The sequence below is a fragment of the Microcaecilia unicolor genome, unplaced genomic scaffold (genome assembly GCF_901765095.1).
Source record: "Microcaecilia unicolor unplaced genomic scaffold, aMicUni1.1, whole genome shotgun sequence".
Classification (NCBI taxonomy): Eukaryota; Metazoa; Chordata; class Amphibia; order Gymnophiona; family Siphonopidae; genus Microcaecilia; species Microcaecilia unicolor.
Window position 1 is genome coordinate 103,816 of NW_021963145.1, and position 20,839 is coordinate 124,654.

The 20,839-nt window shown below is 39.2% G+C and overlaps 1 protein-coding gene across 1 annotated transcript in view; it reads right to left on the bottom strand.

Annotated features, from left to right (window-relative positions):
• Window positions 1-15,962, bottom strand: part of LOC115459004 (gamma-tubulin complex component 6-like) — a 64,984-nt gene extending 49,022 nt beyond the window's left edge. Inside the window, exons 1-8 of the mRNA XM_030188865.1 lie at window positions 15,216-15,962; window positions 13,611-13,774; window positions 9,595-9,805; window positions 7,540-7,713; window positions 5,221-5,342; window positions 4,166-4,241; window positions 309-418; window positions 24-115 (exon numbers count right to left, since the gene is read on the bottom strand). Coding sequence (XP_030044725.1) covers window positions 24-115; window positions 309-418; window positions 4,166-4,241; window positions 5,221-5,342; window positions 7,540-7,713; window positions 9,595-9,805; window positions 13,611-13,774; window positions 15,216-15,962 — 1,696 coding nt within the window. The remainder of the gene's footprint in view (window positions 1-23; window positions 116-308; window positions 419-4,165; window positions 4,242-5,220; window positions 5,343-7,539; window positions 7,714-9,594; window positions 9,806-13,610; window positions 13,775-15,215) is intronic.
• Window positions 15,963-20,839: the final 4,877 nt, after the last annotated feature.

The window sequence follows — 20,839 nt, forward strand, 5'->3', positions numbered from 1 at the left end:
CAACATATTTTACCAGAAATTACCTCTAAAGTGAAGATAATCCTCATTCACCTGAATCATAAATTCTCCATAAGTATCTTTGAAAAATCCACTGTATACCCAATCATATACAAACCTGTAGCGAGGAACAAAAAAAAAAGAAGAAAAAAAAGAAAAGAGTTTTCAGTAGTGAGCTAGGACAATTCTTTTTAATTATATAAGGAGTTTACTGAACAATTCAAGAAAAGTAATTCTTTGATCAAAAACACAACATGCTCCTTGCCATGTAAGAAATACTGGGTCTGCAAAAAAACATAGTGAGGACTTACCTGGTATATGGCTCACAGCTAGTTTTTAACAGTGACAGCAAAACCATATAATGTTCATTACTGCAGTTTTCTAGAGCCTCTTTATAAAGATATGAAAGCAATTTGACTCCCTGCAAAAATAAAATAAAATAAAAAATTGTAGATGTAATGTTTTAAATAAATACAGTCAGTAATGTATACCAGAATTTTCTATAACCCATGCAGATTATATTGTTCCAGACAGCACAGATACAATAAAGGTAGCCCGATTCAATACATCTCATTGAGTTCTTTGGCTGGGTGACTAGGCAGTTAAGAGCAATTCTATAAACTAGGAACTAACATTTACATGTTACTGGAGGAAGCAGTAACGGCAGTTAACACATCTGGGTTTAAAAAAGGTTTGGACAAGTTCCTGGAGGAAAAGTCCATAGTCTTCTATTGAGATAGAGGGTGTATATGCCTTCCTATGCTTGGCCTATGACTAAGGGCTAGGCCTAAGGCCAGTACAGTCAGTTTGGTTCTCACAAGTTAGCCTACTAACTCAGCATCTTGTGTAACAATCATTGCCTTCTCAGGAGCTGAGAACTGACACTTCATAACATATGTTTGCAGCTGAGTATGTTTTTCATATAAGGTGGATGTAACCTTGATAGTTGCTAAGGGACTGAGAACACAGTGAAGCCTACCAGTATGTTGCATTTGTGGAGAGAGACAGCGAGAGGACACAAGGGTATTGTTCTGACTGAGCACACAGAACAGATAACTGACTAGAAATAGGTACCGATTTTGCACGTGAACTCCCATCAGGAGAGACTGATAGAATACAGGAACAATCCATATATGGTAGAAGGCAACCTAATGGTGCTAGTTTACGGGAAAATCACATGATTTATGAGATTGTATGCTGCTTATCCTAGAATATGCAGTGGATTCTCCCAAGTCCAACTTAATAATGGCTTATGGACTTTTCTTTTAGGAAATTATCCAAACCTTTTTTTAAACTCTGCTAAGCTAACTTGATTTTACCACATTCTCAGGCAATGAATTCCTTTTAATTACTCGTTCAGTGAAGAAATATTTTCTCCAATTTGTTTTAAATTTACTACTTAGTAGCTTCTTTGCGTGCCCCCTAGTCATAGTATTTTTGGAAAGATTAAACAAGCGATCCACATCTACCTACGACTGGTAGCACTACAGAAATGATTTGTAGTAATAGTAGTACCTGTTCCACTCCATTCAGTATTTTATATACCTCTATAATATCTCCCCTCAGTCATCTCGTCCCCAAGCTGAAGAGCCCTAGCTGCTTTAGCCTTTCCTCATATTGCTTTCTTAGCTGCCGCTGAACATTCAGCAGAGGGTTTCAACGTATCATCCATGATGACACCTAGATCCTTTTCCTGGGCAGTGACTCCTAATGTGGAACTTTGCATCACTTAACTATGGGTTTGGGTTCCTCTTTCCCACATGCATCACTTTGCACTTGCTCACATTAAAAGTCATCTGCCGTTTAGATACCCAGGCTCCCAGTCCTCTTGCAATTTTTAACAATCCTCTTGTGATTTAACAGCTTTGAATAACTTTGTGTCATCAGAAAATTTAATTACCTCGCTAGTTATTCCCATTTCTCGATCATTTATATAAATAAGTTAAAAAGCAGAAGTCACCTGGGGAAAGAATGCCAATGTAATGGTATCAGTTTATTACTGAAATACGTAGCATATTTGCTGGATTATATATACACCAATATATTTGTGTATCTTTTAAAAATATATATTTGACACTGCAGAAGAGAGAATAGTTTCATTTCAAGCCTCTCTCTCTCCATTCCTTTTTCTGGGAACTTCTGAGAGCAGGGATAGTTAATTACAAACACTTAACAAACACAAAAGAGCTTCCTCTGCCCTCCCACCTAACAAAGGCATGACTAAGGTGGGCACCTGAATAACTCAGGGAAACCATAAACAGGACATTTGTTTGTCAAAGGTATACCTGCCCCTCCCATCATCTATCAGACAAATGGACGTCAGGACATCTGCAGAAAGAAGGACTTATAATGTGGTCATGTGAACAGACTACATCAACCATAATGCCTTGCAAAATATCCAGGACATGCACACACCATGCTTCTCTGCTAACATTATAAAAGGCCTGGAAACAGCCCAGCTCGCGCTCTTGGGACCTGCCTCCTCTTGAAACCTGGCTTCTCCTCTTGAAACCTGCCTCCTCTTGAAACCTGCCTCCTGCTCTTGAAACCTGCCTCCTCTTGGGACCTGCTGCTCTCTTTGGGGTCTGCTGATGCCTTGCTCCTGAAACATGTGCTCATCAATCAGCTGGACCACAGCATGCTTGTAACAAGGACTTGTAAGTTAACCTACCTGCTACTTTGTTCTATTTTTATGCACAGATTACCTGTAAAGATCTCTTAAAACCTACCTCTCGTGTGCAGTTGTATATTAAATCAACCTTTTTGAAGCTAAATACGGTCTCTTTGTGTTCTGATACTTAATTTATTTAATTTATTGCAATTATCACCTTTGGTGATTGGTGGAGAAATTAATATCCTAAAACTTATAAATACAGCACCTGCTCTTAAATTATAAACAGTGGCGAGTTGCTCTAGAGCTATTTTCCCCAAAATAAATCATTTCTTGTAACACCAGCAAAGCTGGAGTTTGTTAGAATGGTATACTATTCTGAAGTAGTTTGGAAGTGTTCTCAATAAGCTGAATTTATTTTAAACCTTTGATATTTTGCTTTCAAACTTTATTTTAAGTAATAAAAACTTAAATAATTCCAGTCCAAAGTGTAATATCTTTTCTCTGCTCTAACCACATAATTGTACACCATATACAAATTATCTTTCCTTTTTCTTTGAGGGAGAAAGACGAGGTTCTTTTGTTTATGTGTAAGAGCACCTCTCCCAAGGTAAAACTTGTCGTGATAGCTACTGTTGCAGATCTGGTACGTCGTAGGGTAAGGTCTGCTCAGGGGTGAGGGGACCCCTTACAATATTTATTACAAATATCTGGAAAAACAGATTGGTTTGTGACCTTCCTAACTGCAGTTTGACACCCATGGGGTAGAGAATCCTGGTTGTCCAAAGAGTCCGAAACTTATCTTTCAACAATCTGTATATGTGGACAGTTGAAAGTTGATCTTCCAAAGATTTATGGAAGTAGAACTGCCCCCCTTTAAAAATATCCCCTCTTATGGGGGTAACTTTGTGCAGCTGGATGTCTGCAAGGGTGAGCTAACGTATTGAGCCAGACAGTGCCATATTGAGAACTATTCCGCAAATTCTATAAAGTCACTAAAAATTGCGCACGTGCACAATTTAATTGACTAACGAGCCAATTAGCACCGATAACAGATTTTAATGAGCAAGTACTGGTGCTAATTGGATTTAATCAAAATTTACACATGTACATCCAAAAAAGGGGGCACAGCCACAGGAGCGTCATGAGCAGATAGGAGGCTTTCCTTTAATGTATGCATGCTATAGAATAAAGGGGATCCATGCCTAATTTAGGTGCAGGGATTTACACCACATTTCCGTTGGTGTAAATAGTCGTGCCTAAATGTAGTTGTGGTTCCTGGCGTTATTCTAAAAAGGGCACTTAACTTTAAGCGCCATTTACAGAATAGCACTAAGTGCTATTTTTTGGGCGTAGTTTATAGAATTTAGTCCTATGAGACTAAATTTGTGCAGATAAGGGGTCAGCACAAATAGCAAGCCCAAAGTTATCTGGATATTCAGCAGCAAACATAATAGCTTCATATGTTTCTAAAATATGGCCCTTTATGTATTCTACTGCACCATAAAAATGATTCCTACAGTTGAATAATCAACTTAAACAGAAAATAACACTCACGGTTGGGAATGATGCATTGTTTCCTCGGTTTACTCCAACACCAGCTGCTCCGATGCCACATAGTTCAGCTAAATACCTACCACAAAATTATGTAAGCATAGACAGTTACTTAAAGTCATTTTTTTTTAGGTCCAAACAGCACAAAAGGCTTTCCAGAGTTTAGTCATGGAATATCTTGCCAAGCAATCAAAAGCCTGTAGTTAAGCTGGAACACAATGGAATGCCTTCTTCAATGCTCAAGGCTGTAACCTTAAGCGCCTCTCTTCTGACACTCACACTACTCAAGTGCCAAATCTGGCCTCCCTCCGACCCATACCAAAACCCACCACCACAATAATGATCCCATACTCCACTGGTGACAAAACTGAATGCTTTCCCTTGAGCAGAAGTGCTAACAAAGCATAGGAGACAATACTTAAACACTCATTAGATTTTGCAAGACAGAAGCAAAAATCTACAAAATATGCTTCCATTTGAAAATCAAAGGCACTGCGGGCATAAACAAAAGCCAATTTTAATCTTGTAGTCATGAAAACGGATGTTGCAACGTATGACTAGGGAGCATAAAGTGAGATAAAAGATTAAAAAGACAGGCTTAAAGCGGAGTGAAGGAGTAGCCAAGTGGTTAGTGCAGCGGACTTTGATCCTGGGGAACTGGGTTCAATTCCCACTGCAGTTCCTTGTGACTCTGGGCAGTCACTTAACCCTCCATTGTCCCAGGTACAAAATAAGTATGAATGTAGTTGCAAAAAACACAGAAAGGTGGTACATCAAGTCCCATTCCCTTTCCTTCCCCTCCTTCCCCTTCCCTTTACAGAAGCTCTCCGCATACAAGGGACAGTAAGCCATTTGGCACTGTAGAAAGTAACTTCAATTATACCAAGAGGTACACTTTGTTTACCGTCTACTAATTTATGATAAAGGAACTTTAATAACAACAACTTTGAATGTTATATTCGTGGGTGCTATTCAGTGTTAGGTGATCCATGATCAGCGGAATATCATACTCTCTGTAGTATTAGGACCAAATGAATACACATTAAATGAAGATTTACCTTAACTGACGCCCTAATTTTCGGAACAAGAAGCCGAGAGCTAAAAGAGTTAAAGACGGAGGTGTGGACAAGACGCATGCACGGTAATAGTGCAAGTACTTTCTCAACCCACTTGTAAAAGCCTACAGAAAAATAAAGGAAGAAAAAGATTTCATTAACATATAATTTATCACCAGTGTTTAGCTGAGACACTGTGCCACATTTCTTCGGCTGCATAGGGTTTTCTATATTTTTTTCTTTGCTTTTGGGGGTAATTCTGTAACATGGCACCTAAGCAGGAAAGGCACACAGGTGCATGTACTGCATCTATTTTATAAAGGAAACAGATGTGCCTAAGTATCTTCATAAAATAATCATCACACTCCAATGGACAGGATAACTTCCCTATGGAGTTGAAGCCACAGAAAACAAAGGAACCGGGAAGGGATGTAGGCCAATCAAATAAACGATGTGATCCAGAGGTGGGTTGCAACACATTTATCGAGCAGATATCAAAAGCATATACAGACTTGACACGGAATCGTGTTTCGGCAACAAAATTGCATGCTTCAGGAGTCAGTATATCTGATATTGGATATCTGTACCCTATATAAATGCTATAGTTTTAAGAACAAAAGCTGGAGCTTTCCAACGAGCCAAACCGCTGGCGCAAATTATGATCTGCAAAGCGTAGGAATGGTAATCTAACCCACCTCTGGATCACATCATTTATCTGGTTGGTCTATGTCAGTACCCTTCTCTTTTGTTTGCCTTTATAAAATAACCCAGGGAAAGCAGGCAGACATGTGTGGGTGGCAGAAAGGTCTATTACAAAGGCGCAATAGTGTTTTTAGCATGTGCTAAATGCTCGAGACTACTACTACTACTTATCATTTCTATAGCGCTACAAGGCATATGCAGCGCTGTACACCATACACAAACAAGACAGTCCCTGCTCAAAGAGCTTACAATCTAGATAAGACAGGTAGACAGACAGAACAATTAAGGGAAAGGGTAAGGGAAAGGGAATAAAGAGGAGGATAAAAGGACAGGGCAAGTGAGTAGTGGTTAGGAGTCAAAAGCAGTGGTAAAGAGGTGGGCTTTAAGTTTGGACTTGAAAACGGCCAAAGATGGGGCTAGACGTACAGGCTCGGGAAGTCTATTCCAGGCGTGAGGTGCAGCAAGATAAAAGGAACGGAGTCTGGAATTAGCAGTAGAAGAGAAAGGGACAGATAAGAGAGAAATATATAAGCTCAAAGAAATATATAAGCGTCTCTAGCATTTAGTGCATCTGCAAAATAAACATTTGGAAACAGTGCCTAAGCACTAAGGTATTCAAACATTTATTCACCTACCAGAGCAGGTCACAAATAAAATAAGATATACAGAAACAAAATTCTAACAATAGCTGGGAGGTCACCTACACAAAGCAGTTAATTTTTCATTTCAAATCTGTGAAATTCAAGATCCTTGCCTCCGGAACATCTTGCTATAGTGTCAACTTTATAAGCAGAGTGCATAGTGAGAAAATCTACATTAAGTATCATGAAATCTCACACAACGAATCCAGAAAATACTTCTTATAAAGACTATAACAGCCTAACTCAAGACTTTTAAGATGATTCATGATCCAACTTACCCTTCTGTCCTCTCTCCCTTGTGGCCCTGTGTTCCCCAATGCTCCTTTTGACCCAGAAGAGGCAGGCTTATTGGCACTCAAAAGTTGAGGCCTTAAAGAGACAGGAGATGGGACCCAACAGTCACCAGCTCCACTGCCCCCAGCTTTCAAACCCTTTCCCTATAAGGACTGTAGTTTGGCAGTGACTTCACTCAGCACTTCTCATCAAAGGATCAGGTCTTCCCAACAACTTATTCCTTCTCATTTATGGTACTCTGTGCATCAGGGGACAGCTGTGGATCAGACTAGCAACCCCTGTGCTTTTTCTCCTTCTCTTTTAGTCTCTTGAGTGGGGAGAAAAAGCTCATGTGAGCCCCCAAACTAGGGTAAACCCATCTATTGTTTATGTTTATTAGCCTTTCATATACCGTTCCATCTTGCACATGCTCATTTCTGGACCAGCTCCAGGGAGGAAGGGACATAGTTCCTTCCTTAACTCAATTTTATACTTACTTCCAAGAGATAAAGTTTCACTGTTTTTGAGCTAATTTTCCTTGAATAGACCAACTGTATTCAGATGAGAGGCACCTTTCTGGAGCATAGGCCCGGAATGTTCTAGGAAAACACATTTTGGTAGTCTACTATATCAACATTTATAAGTAAGCATAATGTACTGTTTTAACATGTCATTACATATAACTTCACTTTTGCGCAATGCATACCTGGAACACCAGTCCTTTACTGCATGAAGAGTCCAATACCGGCTGAAGAGAGAACCGGCTTAGGCGTGTGTAATATGTACCGTGTTCTGCAATTTGTGAGAGCAGGTTACTCATGTTCTCGGGAGAGGTTCCCGAGACATAAATCCCCTGCTTTACCACAAACGTCTGGAGAGACTAGAAAGGCACAAAAAGGGATACGTGAATACCTGTTGAGAGATCATGCAGAAATATCTTCACCTGCCAAGCTCTTAATGAGGAACCTTGTAAACAGGCAGAACAGTTGAACAATACATGGGCACTTTTAGTCTTCAAGATGAAGATATTAAAAGCACTGCACACTTTGTACCTCCTATTTCGAACATATGGCTGAGAGAAATAAAATAGCCCTTATAACTTTTGAATACATCATAGCTGTATGCAGTTTCCCTTTTCCCATCTAACATCCCCCTGAACAGCTCCCCACAAACCAGGTAAAGGTATGTGTGCTGTAGACGTCTGTATGCCCCTTTTAACAGGACAATTTTCACCAGATTCTATATAGCGTGACTTACGTTGTGCACGCAATTATAATCGTATTCTGTATTTGCATGCGCAACTTACATAAGTACATAAGTATTGCCATACTGGAAAAGACCAAAGGTCCATCGAGCCCAGCATCCTGTTTCCAACAGTGGCCAATCTAGGTCACAAATACCTGGCAAGATCCCAAAAATGTACAAAACATTTTATACTGCTTATCCCAGAAATAGTGGATTTCCCCCAAGTTCATTTAATAACGGTCTATGGACTTTTCCTTTAGGAAGCCGTCCAAACCTTTTTTAAACTCTGCTAAGCTAACCGCCTTTACCACATTCTCTGGCAACGAATTCCGGAGTTTAATTACACGTCGAGTGAAGAAACTTTTTCTCCGATTCGTTTTAAATTTACTACATTGTAGCTTCATCGCATGCCCCCTAGTCCAAGTATTTTTGAAAAGCATGAACAGACGCTTCACATCTACCCGTTCAACTCCACTCATTTTATAGACCTCTATCATATCTCCCCAATCAGTGCTGATACTTATTGGAATTTACATGCAGAATTGTCTAAGAGTATTCTATAATGTGCAGCACATAAATTATAACTGTATAGTTGGAAAGTAGGAGCGGCCATGGGTGTGTCATGGGCGTTTCTAAAATCTATGCACATTGTTATAGAATACACCTGGTCCACGCCTAATTTAGGCATCAGGATTCACATCAAGTTTTACTTGGCGTAACTGCCTGTGACTAAATTTAGTCACGGGACCAGAGCTCAGGGTATTCTATATACTGCATGGAAATTTAGGCTTATAAAGCAGTGTTTCCCAAGTCCAGTCCAGGAGTGCCCCTTGTCAGTCAGGCTTTCAGAATATCCACAATGAACATGCATGAAAGAGATTTGCATATAATGGAGGCAGCATATGCAAATCAAGTACATGCATATTCATTGTGGATATCCTGAAAACCTGACTGGCAAGGGCTACTCCAGGACTGGATTTGGGAAGCACTGCTATAAATTATGTCTAAATTAAGGCATAATTTATAGAATACGTTTAGGTGCCGATTTTTTTAGGCATCATATATAGAATCTAGTTCATTATGTGCATTAATCTGTTTTAACATGGTTACACTGCTTTGAAAATTGTCCTGAGGGGCAATTATTTACTCAGGTAAATTGGCATCCTGAAAATTGCCCTTCCAGTCTAGCTATATGCATGTGTGGTTCCACATGGTTCCACAGTTCACTTGCTTTTAGCTGGATTTGGAGTGGGGGGGGGGGGGGGGGTAGTATTTTTGGAACAGACTGATTATAGTAGATGTAAATGATATTTTCAAAAAGTGCACATAAAATTTTCCTTAGAAATTTTGCCTGCAAACAATGCAGATATAAAAGTCTGCAAGCACTTTCTACCAATGACATTTCCAAAAAGGAAAGAACACGTATACTTTCCCCCTTTAATAAGAAGGTACAAGGTACCTGTTTGAAAATTACCCCCATGGTCTGAAAGTTTAGTGCTGACAATTTTACCCTCACCTGATTAAATGAAAAAGTAGAGGACACCACACCAATGAGGGCATTTAGAACATCCTTCACTAGGTCAGACTCCTTCATCATCACTAGCTGTGGCAGCTGCAGTGATGTATTGCTGAGGATTTTTAATTCACCCTCTCGAAGTCTGTAAAATCTGTCAAAAGCCTCTCTGCCGGCTTCAGTGAGGTAGGGCTCTTCTTTCTTACCAGGGGGGCTGTCAGACAAAAAGGGGACAAGACAATCATTAAAACTAATACTAATAAAAATACGAATATATGTGAAATATAATAAAACACCCAGTTGGAGGGAAAACCCAGCTACAAAACAGGCAAAATTAACAAAGTCAAGACACAATGCAGGCTGAAGTTTCAGATTATTCAAGTTAAATAAATAAGCTGATTCTTCAATACATTTGGCAGGGGGATGGGGGATGACGACTGGGACCAATATGATTTCTCCAAAATGCAAAGGATGTATTGAGATCAATTTTTTTTAACTTTTGTATAAATATATAAATCAATTAATTAAAAAATCGCAAAAAAGCAACAAATAAATTAGCTCAAATAGCAGCCCAAAAAAAACAAACTTAAAAGCCTATACTTAGCTCATCCACACCCAACGAAACCCATTTCACCGGCAGACCTGGCTTTGTCAGGGGTCACTGAAATGTGCTAACTTCCATTTCAATGCTTACTGTGTTCAACTAGCGACAGGCTGCAGCAGTGTCATGATGAAAATGAAGCCTGCCACTGGTTGAACACAGCAAGCACTGAAATGGGTGTTAAGTCCATTTAAGTGACCCCTGACGAAGCTGGGTCTGCTGGTGAAATGGGTCCCAATAGGTGTGGATGAACTAAGTATAGCCTTTAAGTTTGCGTTTCTTGGGCTGCTATTTAAGCTAATTTATTGCTGTTTTTATTAATTGATTTAAATATTTATGAAAAAAGTTTTTAAAAATATTTGACATTTTTGGGAAGGGGGAGGGAGATAACTGTATAAGGGAGAAAAATTATATAAACCTTGAAGTTCCAAGGAGTTAATATTTGGTAGTTGAAATTGTTGGATGAAGAACCATTGGATAATTTTGAGTGTTGGTATAAACTATGTAACAGAGAAATGTTATTGTTGTTCACAGAGCTATTGTATTGGCATTCTTTTTATTTGAGCAATAAAGACTTCATACAAATTAAAAATATTTGACATATTTAGTAGGTTGCACTGAGCACTATAAGATACTGTATTGGAGGTTTTTTTTTAGGACCAATGAAAGATAATTGGAGCCAGAATCCGATGACCACTATACACACTGAGGGCCCCTTTTACAAAGGCATGCTAGCGCTAGCGTTTTTAGCACAAGCTAAAAATAAGCATGCGCTAAACGCTAGAGATGACCATATATTCCTATGGACGTCTAGTGCGCACAAAAAATGCTACTGCGCCTTTCTAAAAGACCACCTGAGTGTCAGTTTTGATTTCTGAGATCCTTTTCCTCCAGTTAATATTTATTTATTTTATTACATTTGATATACTGCCAATTGCCATGTGGCATCTAGGTGGCTTCAATTAAAAGTAAAAACAAAAAAAATGTAATAGAATTCAAGTACAGAATAAGAAGAAAAGAAAAGAAGTTAGATAAAGGAATTAGGGAGTTCACATGAAAAGACCTGAGTAAAGAGCCAAGGTTTAAGGATTTTCTTAAATTAAATGTAGGAAGGAGCTGATTTGATTTGATGAGGTAGCATGTTCCACAGTTTGGAACCAAGGTAGGCAAAAGCAGTGGTGCGGGTACTATCTAAACATACATATGACAGAGGGAGGAGGGACATGGAGGAAGGATTGTTGAGAGGACCAGAGAGGTTGTGAGGGGGCGTAGAGAATAAGCAACTGAGAGATATAGACAGGGGATGAGTGTAACAAGCCTTTATACACCAAAGAAAGTAGTTGATCTGGTAGGTTACAGGAAGCCAGTGCTCTTGTTTTAATAAAGGTATAACATGATCAAATTTCCATGCATTATAAAGCAACTTAACAGCTGGAGATTGAATGAGTTGTATTCTTTTTAACGAGGACAGTGGTAGGCCGGAGAACAGGAGAGAAGAAGAATACGTATGCTTGAAGCAGTCCGCTGCTCCCCCACCCCCCGGTCCAAAATGGCACTGCTCAACTCTTAGTGGTGCATCCCAATGAACTGCTAGGGGTCAGTCTACTAAATATTGGATGTTCAGTATGCTTGCTTGTTATTCAAAGAAAATTCCTTATTTTGTTTGGGTTTAAGGACCAATATGATTTCTCCAAAATCTACTGGCACAAAAATATAAAAGGTGGGGTCAAGACGTATTTCATTGCTGAGCCCTTTGCTGTTTTTGGATGCACCAGAGGAAAGTGCACTGTGAATCTTTCTTCCAGACTAGTTTTAGAACCAAAGATTTGGGGGCTTCAAAGATGCTACTTTGAGTGCATGAGTTCAAATGTACACACAGACACACATCCACATAGGAGTTGGTAATGATAAGAATGGCTTTTACCTTGCACTGCAAGGGGGTGGGGTGGGGATTAAAGTCTCAATCTGCTTTTTACTTGGAGATTCTTTAGGCTAAATGATATCAGAGAGAGCTGCACTGTTCTTGTACTGCAATGTGTTAGTAAGTCTATTTTATAAGCAGAAATGAAAAATTCCCAAGCAATAGATTATATAAAAAAAAAAGGTTGTACAATTATGGTTCAGGATGCTATTTTAAAAATATAAAAAGATAAAGAGGAGACTCACAAAATGAACAAATTACACAAACTGCCACTTCAAAACTGGTAAACAAAAGCAGTTTGAAAGAAATTGTTCCTTCCAAAAGTTGATTACAGTGCATTCCAGCTATGGGGAGTACTCTTCAACTGGTTTTTTTTTGTTGTTGTTGTTCTTTAAAGAAAAAACCAGCATATTGCCAGAAAGCTTGAATTCAAAACAACCATTTTATTCAGGATAAACAGACAGAGAAAAGCAGTAAACCAAAGTTTTTGACCAAGAACAGTATTCAGATTGCTTTTATTTTGGAAAGGTGGTGTTATCAAATTGATGTAATCATAAAAAGATACTGACATCTTATGGCCAGAGTGAGTACTGCAACATGCAAAAAAAACCAACAACAAAAAAAAACCCCCACTTAGCCTGCAGGGCCGTTTATTTTAAAAAACACCTCTTAATTGCTATGCAATTCTTTCCTTATGTGTTCCTTTCTTTGCAGATTGGTGTTGAGGAAATTATCCAGAATGTTGTCTGAGCATTACACAGATGAGAGATGACACATTTGTTTGAAAGCTTATCCATGACCCACACAACATATGGTCATTTATTTTATTTTTTTTATTTTTATTACATTTGTACCCTGCGCTTTCCCACTCATAGCAGGCTCAATGCGGCTTACATATTATATACAGGTACTTATTTGTACCTGGGGCAATGGAGGGTTAAGTGACTTGCCCAGAGTCACAAGGAGCTGCCTGTGCCAGGGCTACTTTTTTCTTAAGATACACCTTTAAGTGTTTGGTCAGCTGGCAAGGGAAAGATTACGTCTTTTGACTCAACACAACTGGAGAATTTTCTGGGAGGGAGAAAGCAGTTATCTTGTTTTATTACCTTTTTAGGCAGGTTTTGGGGTTTGTCCTTTATTTTATGATGTACTCACTAGACAGTTCGGGAAACCCAGTTTGATCTAGTAGTCTCCTAATGGTTTACCTTCTTTTGATCTCTTCATTATTTGTAGTTCACATAGCCCTCTTGACGTGGGCTAAGGCACCTATTTTGCCTGGTTTAAAGAGATTTGATTTTACTTGTGTATTTCCAGAATGAAGTACTTGTCAGGACTGAAATCCTCTGCTAAGAGCCAAGCAGGACTGAACCTTCACATTCCTCCCAATTCAGTCTATTCTTTAATGTTGTGGCATCATTTATACAACCCTGCAACACAAATTTGGACTGCAGAACTATCATGAACTCCTATAGATAACTTACAGTACAAGAAACTTACCACCCAATCCTCTCCCAGCATCGGCGTTTGCTAGTCCCGTAGGTCAGTGCCACATCCCAGAGGTCAATATCTGGAGTCATGCCAAATTCTGATTGGGAATCGGGAGTCAAGTTTGAAGCTGACTGGAATCCTTCATCTTCAGAAGGATCAATGCTTTGTGGAACCTGCAAGTCACACAAGACAAGACAATAAGCAGCAGTATGCCTGCTCCCAAAATAACAATCCTCGGGGCCCGTTTTATCAAGGGGGTTCAGGCATTGTATAAGTTTTGGTGGGAAAAAAACCCCAAAACATTTTTCAAGTCAGGCCCCAGATTGTACCAGACACTCCAAGTTCTGTCTCTTATTTTAAAAGTTTTGACCTTGTGCAGTAAGACAAAACATGCCAGTACTCACATGCAGGGAGCAGGGCCATCCTTACTGTCACCCCCACTGCAGCTCTACTCCCACATATCCAACTACAGATTTTGGAGGATTCGTCCTCTAGCTTAGATCGTATAGGAAATAAGGACTGTTATGTTGTCTGCATAACTGTAAGATAGATAAGCCCTGGTGCTCATGCAAAATTCCTAATGAGTGTATAAAAATATTGAATAAAACAGGAGAAAGCAGGGACCCTTGAGGGACCCCACATGAAATAGTCCATTTATCAATTATTCTGTTTTATCCTATAGAATCTAGTAGAATAGAGAGAACCAATTCAGAACCCTACCAGCAATCCCTATGCTCTCCAAAATTTGAATTAAGATGTTATGATCCACAAGATCGAATGTGGCAGAAAGATCAAACTGAACCCTGTGCTAGATGTGATGCAACACGATAAAGGTTGGCAACCACTGACTTAGGATACAATCAAAACGTGCCGGCAACCCGAGCAGAAGTGAGAACATCAAGAGTGATGAATTTTAGCCTGCTAACTAGGAAATGGGAAGACTATTCCAAAACTTTCTGGATAAACAGCTGTTTACTCCCCTAAATAGGTCCAATGAAAACTGTCTCTTTCACTGTGGATAAAAAGTATTTGTGCTGTAGAAAAAAAAAAAAACAGTATAGCATTAGGTAAAGGAGGGAAACTATATACATGTCTGTCATTTTGAAATCCCTCTATCTCCCAATGGGTATTCTGTATCTACTTCAGATGAGGTCCTATGCAGGGGCTTTCCCTTTGAAAATGTACTTACAAGAATGTGAAGGCGGTTAGCTTAGCAGAGTTTAAAAAGGGGTTAGACGGTTTCCTAAAGGACAAGTCCATAAACTGCTACTAAATGGACTTGGGGAAAAATCCACAATTCCAGGAATAACATGTATAGAATGTTTGTACGTTTGGGAAGCTTGTCAGGTGCCCTTGGCCTGGATTGGCCGCTGTTGTGGACAGGATGCTGGGCTCGATGGACCCTTGGTCTTTTCCCAGTGTGGCATTACTTATGTACTTATGTAACTCTACAAACTATATGGGCTGTAAATAAATTGCCTGAAAGAGAAATTGGTGAATGTCAGTTATGATACTCAAGTAGCTTACTGCACACCAACACAAAAATAAACATGTTCTCTCTAAGTATTAAGTTTATCAGGTTACCCCGTGTTTAAGTAACAAACAAATATGTACCTTAATGGCAAGTCCAGACAGGTCAGCACTGTCAGGCACTGGTGGCAAATCCAGCTTTATATCCATATCATGTGTGCGACTGTGGACCAGAGCACCAAAGAGTGAGACACGGGTTTCCTTCTCAAATCTGTCACTAGCAAGGTTATTCTGTGAAAAACAACCAATGCTGGGGAGTCCAGTGCCAGGTGCAGCTTCCATTATTTGGAGTGTCCTTTGAATGGTATCATTTATTTGGCATTCCTCATTCACAATAACTGATTGCAAACCTTTTTCAAACACACTCACATCATAATAATCATATCCTTGATATTTCAGATTCCTTCCAACGTATTTGTTACTGAGGAAGTAGTCTCTCTTCTGTGGCAGAAGCTGCAGTGGTCCAGTTCCAGCAAGTTCCACCAAAAATTCTAGAACAGCATTAGTCTCTACAAAAGGTAAACATTCACACTTCTCCAGATGCTCCACAAGTTCCTCCAACCTATCAGCATCAGCAATCCTGCCACTGGTCCGCAGATTGAAAGACAGCATCAGAATCTTATTTTTAACTGGAATTTGTGTTACATTGCACGGAAACCTATGGGCCACATCTTGAAAGAGGTTCATGAATAGGGTATTGTATACCACCCGTTTCAGATTTCGCTTTGCCCTGCTCTTGCTGACTTTTGGTCTACCAAGACACACCTTCCATGGCAAGCCTTTCACGTGCGCATCACACAAGTCACCAAATAGCTGGGTAATGCTCTCCATGTTTGCTCACTGTGCTCCTTTCTTTGCGCATGTCAGAATAACAGAGGTTTTCAAGAGTACTGTGCTTTGCTTTTTATTACATCACCCAATCTGTTAATCAAGAACTAGAAAAAAAAAAATATATCACATAGTATCCACACAAATGTAAATTAGAACAAGCAACTTAGCATTCCTTCTACAAGGACAGCATTAAAAAGGCGTTAAAAAAACTATTTGCAGTGCTACAAGATGCAGAGTAGTGCAAGAGTACTGAGCAACCTAGGCAAACTTCCAGACTTTTCCCCTCAAAGACATTATGCTTTCAAATATTAAGTTGTGTGTGTGTGTGTATATGTGTCACAGACACAAATAATGAGGGCAAAAATTGCCCACCTGTCCTGGAAATAAAAATAGGTTTGATGGTTCCATAAGTTTGGGTGGCTATCAAAATCTATTTTATTTACTTATTGTGATTTATTAACCGCCTTTATGAAGAAATCAACTACTGTTTTGCTTTGACTGCAGCTGCTCTTTGTTGCGCCCACCCCACCCCCCAAGAGTCTGCTTCCCCTTGGTGCCCTCCTAGTTTTGCCTAATGGCTGGGTCAGCCCTGACAAGATGGAAAAGCAGTCTGAAAGGTGAAACTTGGGATATCAAACAGAATCTAATGGATATGGAAATACAAAAAAATAAGCTCTCATAGGGGTCCTCAAATGCAGTCCTTGATGCCCACAACCCAGCCCGGTTTTCAGGATTTCCACAATGAATATGTATGAGATCTATTCACATGCAATGGAAGCAGAGAATGTAAATAGATCTCATACATACTCATTGTGGGAATCCTGAAAACCAGACTGCTTTGTACACCTCGAGAACTGGATTTGAGGACCCTCGCGCGCTCTAAAGAATAAGTGAAAGATACCAAGTCACAGAACTCAGCTGCCCTCACATGTATGTGGGGACCGGTCTTGTCTCCTTCCTCCTCCCCTCCCCCTCCCTCCCTATCCGCGTTTCGACAGCCCCCCACCCCCCCGGGGGGGTCAAGCTCATAGTTGAGGTTGCCCACCAACAATTCTCCGCAGCTTTGCAGGCATCCATTCCCAGCCCGCCCTGCCGGAAACAGGAATTAGCATCAGAGGAAGAGGAGGCGGAGCCTGTAGCTATGCTAGGTGCTAGCTAGTGTCACGCGCGATCTCGAAGAGCAGTACAGAGCTGCATAGGAATAGGATTTGCGGGAATTCTCAGCAACTAATTACCTACCTAACCAGGGTCCAAGACGTCCAAGCACCGCTTCCTTCAAGGAGGTGTAATAGACAGGAGTGGAAGTGAGCCTATCTAGCCCACTGTAAGCAAGGAAGCCAATTAGGTTGATCTCTGTTTCCACTCCGCTGTGTAGCCGTCGTTTCTAGTACACTCAAAGGAAGCAAACCTATGAGCTTCTGCATCCATGTTGTCGTCCATCTGTAACAAGTCTAAAGCTTTCAGTTGGATAGGTAGTGCCTTAAAAGGTGGAGGACAAGAGGTTTGGCTTTGGTTTTTTTACTTATTGGACAGCTTTTTAATTTATTTGAAAGGTTCCCATATATAGATATAAAATCATTAAATAAAAACTGAATATCACTAAATTAGCTTCAAACGTTATTGTAGCTGCTGGAAACAGCACTAATAAAGGCTGCATTTTGTGCTCATTTTTCTATACTGTTCTATACAATACAGTAACACATGGCCAAATTTCAGTGAGGATATCCTGTTTACTGATGGGTTCATCTTAACTGTTGTTGTAACCTGCCTTGGGAAGCCTGGTGTTATAAACTTTCCTTTCATTGGGGCATATCTGGAATCACATCTTCTGTTTTGTATAAGTTTACCCTTTAGATACACAAATTGATTATTCTGTTTTTAACATGTTTCAGGGGCAAGTGGTTTTATAAGTCAAAATAAAAATAAATATTTTGTTTCATGCAGATCTCTTTTGTTTAAACAACTAAATGGGATATAAGCTGCAGATTCCCTCACCTTGCAACACTGAATCATACCGTTTTTTTTAAATCAGTCTACTCTCTTGCTATAATATTGCCTGTATGTGCACGGTCTTTTTAAAGACCCCCATAGAGCTTTCAATGTTTATCATCACCGACACTCAATTGTTTAAACGCTACAACAACAGACTCCTGAGATAGGCATCTTGCATGCCAAAACACGGTTGCCGTGTCGAGTCCATGTACAATCCTTATATACATTTGAAGAATAAAGTGGATTGGTTGAACCAGAAGTTTGCTTTGGTTGAACCAGAGGTTTTCTTACCTGTCCTTCTTTTCCCCAATTTTGCACTTCCTATAAGCCCCTACTGCAGTCCATTGGTTTTCTTATATTTTGTTCTTGTGATGACTTATACTGTGCCAAAACAGAAAACTCTTATCTCTATCTGGTTGGTAATAAAAGGAGCTCATTATGAACACTATCCACCCTAAAAGGTTGTTTTGTGGTTGTACATGAGGAATTGTGATATTGAATAAATATGTGTATGTTTGTGTCTCTAGTCATGCATCCAACGTTTATATAATCCTTTCAAGAAAGCCAGTTAATCATTTAACTTATTAGTGGAATATAACCACAGAGGCATGGTATGGTATGGTTGCATTTTCAATATGGTAATATTAGGGCCCAGCTAAGGAGCAGGTTATTCATTGGACCAAACTTACTTTCCTTGTGCCATCACTATCCAGTGGGCAATCAGCTTCTTAAAATGTGGAGAATAAAGGATTTTTGTTTTTTTTACATTTAAATCACACATTATCCCAAGCAAAGCTGGGTTCAATGTGGCTTACATTTGAAAATACAGTGAGACAGAATAATAGAATTCAGCTATATCATGGGAGCAAATAAATGGTTATGTCTGAAAACATTTAACAAAGTTGAGATTAGCATGTATACCTAACTGGGCATTTAAAAGTTTATCCTTTAATGATGCCACATGTTCAGAAATCATAGCCATAAGTATAGGCTGTTATTCAAAGATTATCACATGCACTCACCAGAACAGGCATCCATCACACTGCAAAAGTAAACAACAACTTCTACAGAGTACATCCAACAATTTAATTTTTATTTCCTTATTTCCATCTTCCAAAATTCCAGACAGCAGATGTACAGATCAGCAGGACCCAAAGCACTCCAAAACAAAGTAAAGTCAGAAACAATACAGTTTGCAATACAATACCTGATTGTTCAACCACCCTTAGGATTCACCTTTGGATTCAAAAAGCAAAACTATGTGTATGCAAAGTCTGGATAAACAAATTATAATAATCAAAGTTTAAAGCAAATGCTCATAATATGTAATATGTGGTAGTAATAATGAAACAATGATGGAATATTTACAGTAAGCAGCCTGAGGCAACAGATTTGTTTTCCACTGAGCATAATTAACTTTGTATGAACTTGGCTACTAATACTGTGCGGGACTGGACAATTTTGGCATATTTAGACTGACTCTGGATGTCTGCCCTCATTCTTTTAATATCTTTCTTTTAAATAGTAGAAATAAACAATATTAAGTGCATTTGTATAATGTATTACTTCAATCCACAAAACAAAAGGAGCAAGTTCCCACAAAACATATTTCTCTTTTGATCTAGGCACAGGAAAAAAAAAGATTTTAAATGTTCCCAGGTTTCAACCTAATTCATGTTAAATGTGGGATATATTTTTATTTTATTTATTTTTGTTACATTTGTACCCTGTGCTTTCCCACTCATGGCAGGCTCAATGTGGCTTACATGGGGCAATGGAGGGTTAAGTGACTTGCCCAGAGTCACAAGGAGCTGTCTGTGCTGGGAATTGAACTCAGTTCCTCAGGACCAAAGTCCACCACCCTAACCACTAGGCCACTCCTCCACTGCCATAAATAATTAAATAAATAGATAGATAGAAACTCTGAATGTTTTGCACCTGATTCTTATAACATGATGTCTGTTTTAGTGGTCCTTTACCAGAAGAAAAAAAATCTCTGCACAAATATAACACATGCTAAGGTGTCCCTATAACCAGCCCCTCCAAATGACACACTGATTACAATTAATAATAAATTACTACTCTACCTATGAAAAGTTATTCTGTTATTATACTTCCTCTGTGTACATTCATATGCTGCAGAAGCTGGCATGTTTGAAAATATAAGTGAGATTAAATAAAAATGCTACCAACAATAACGACAACATGGATGCAGCAACTCACAGGTTTGTTTTGAGTGTACTAGAGATGACAGCTGTGCGGGGAAGTGGAAACAGAGATTAACCTAATTGGTTTCAATGTGTTGATGTCACTTCGTCTCCTGTCTATTAAATCTCCTTGGCTTCCACCTCCCTTCAGCAATTCAATGTAGCTGCACTTTGTGCCCAGGCTGATGCAGCAAAGCTCACACCAAGGACATTGGACAAAGCCACATTGAGCCTGCAAAGAGGTGGGAAAATGTGGGATACAAATGCAATAAATAAATAAAAAATAAAGAAAAGGAAACAGCATGAGCCTATCTGGCCCATTATGTGGGCTGAAGCCAGTAGGCAGAGCTTGTCACCCAAAACAATAGTAAACGCTATTCAAAACAATAGCAAACACACTTATTAGAAAAAGCGGACAGGACTGCCTATGAATGGTTCATCTGTAAAAAGGCTAAAGCTGTTCCAGTTGGATAGGCAGTGCATTAAAAGGTGGCAGATAAAGGATTTTTTTTAATTTGACAGCTTTATTTACTTGAAAGCTTCTCCTATATAGATATATATCATGAAATTATATTGAAAATCACTAAAATAGCATAAAAATTATTGTAGCTAGTAGAAACAGAAATATTTTGTGTTCATTTTTCTACACTGTTCTATAGAATGCAGTAATACATGGCC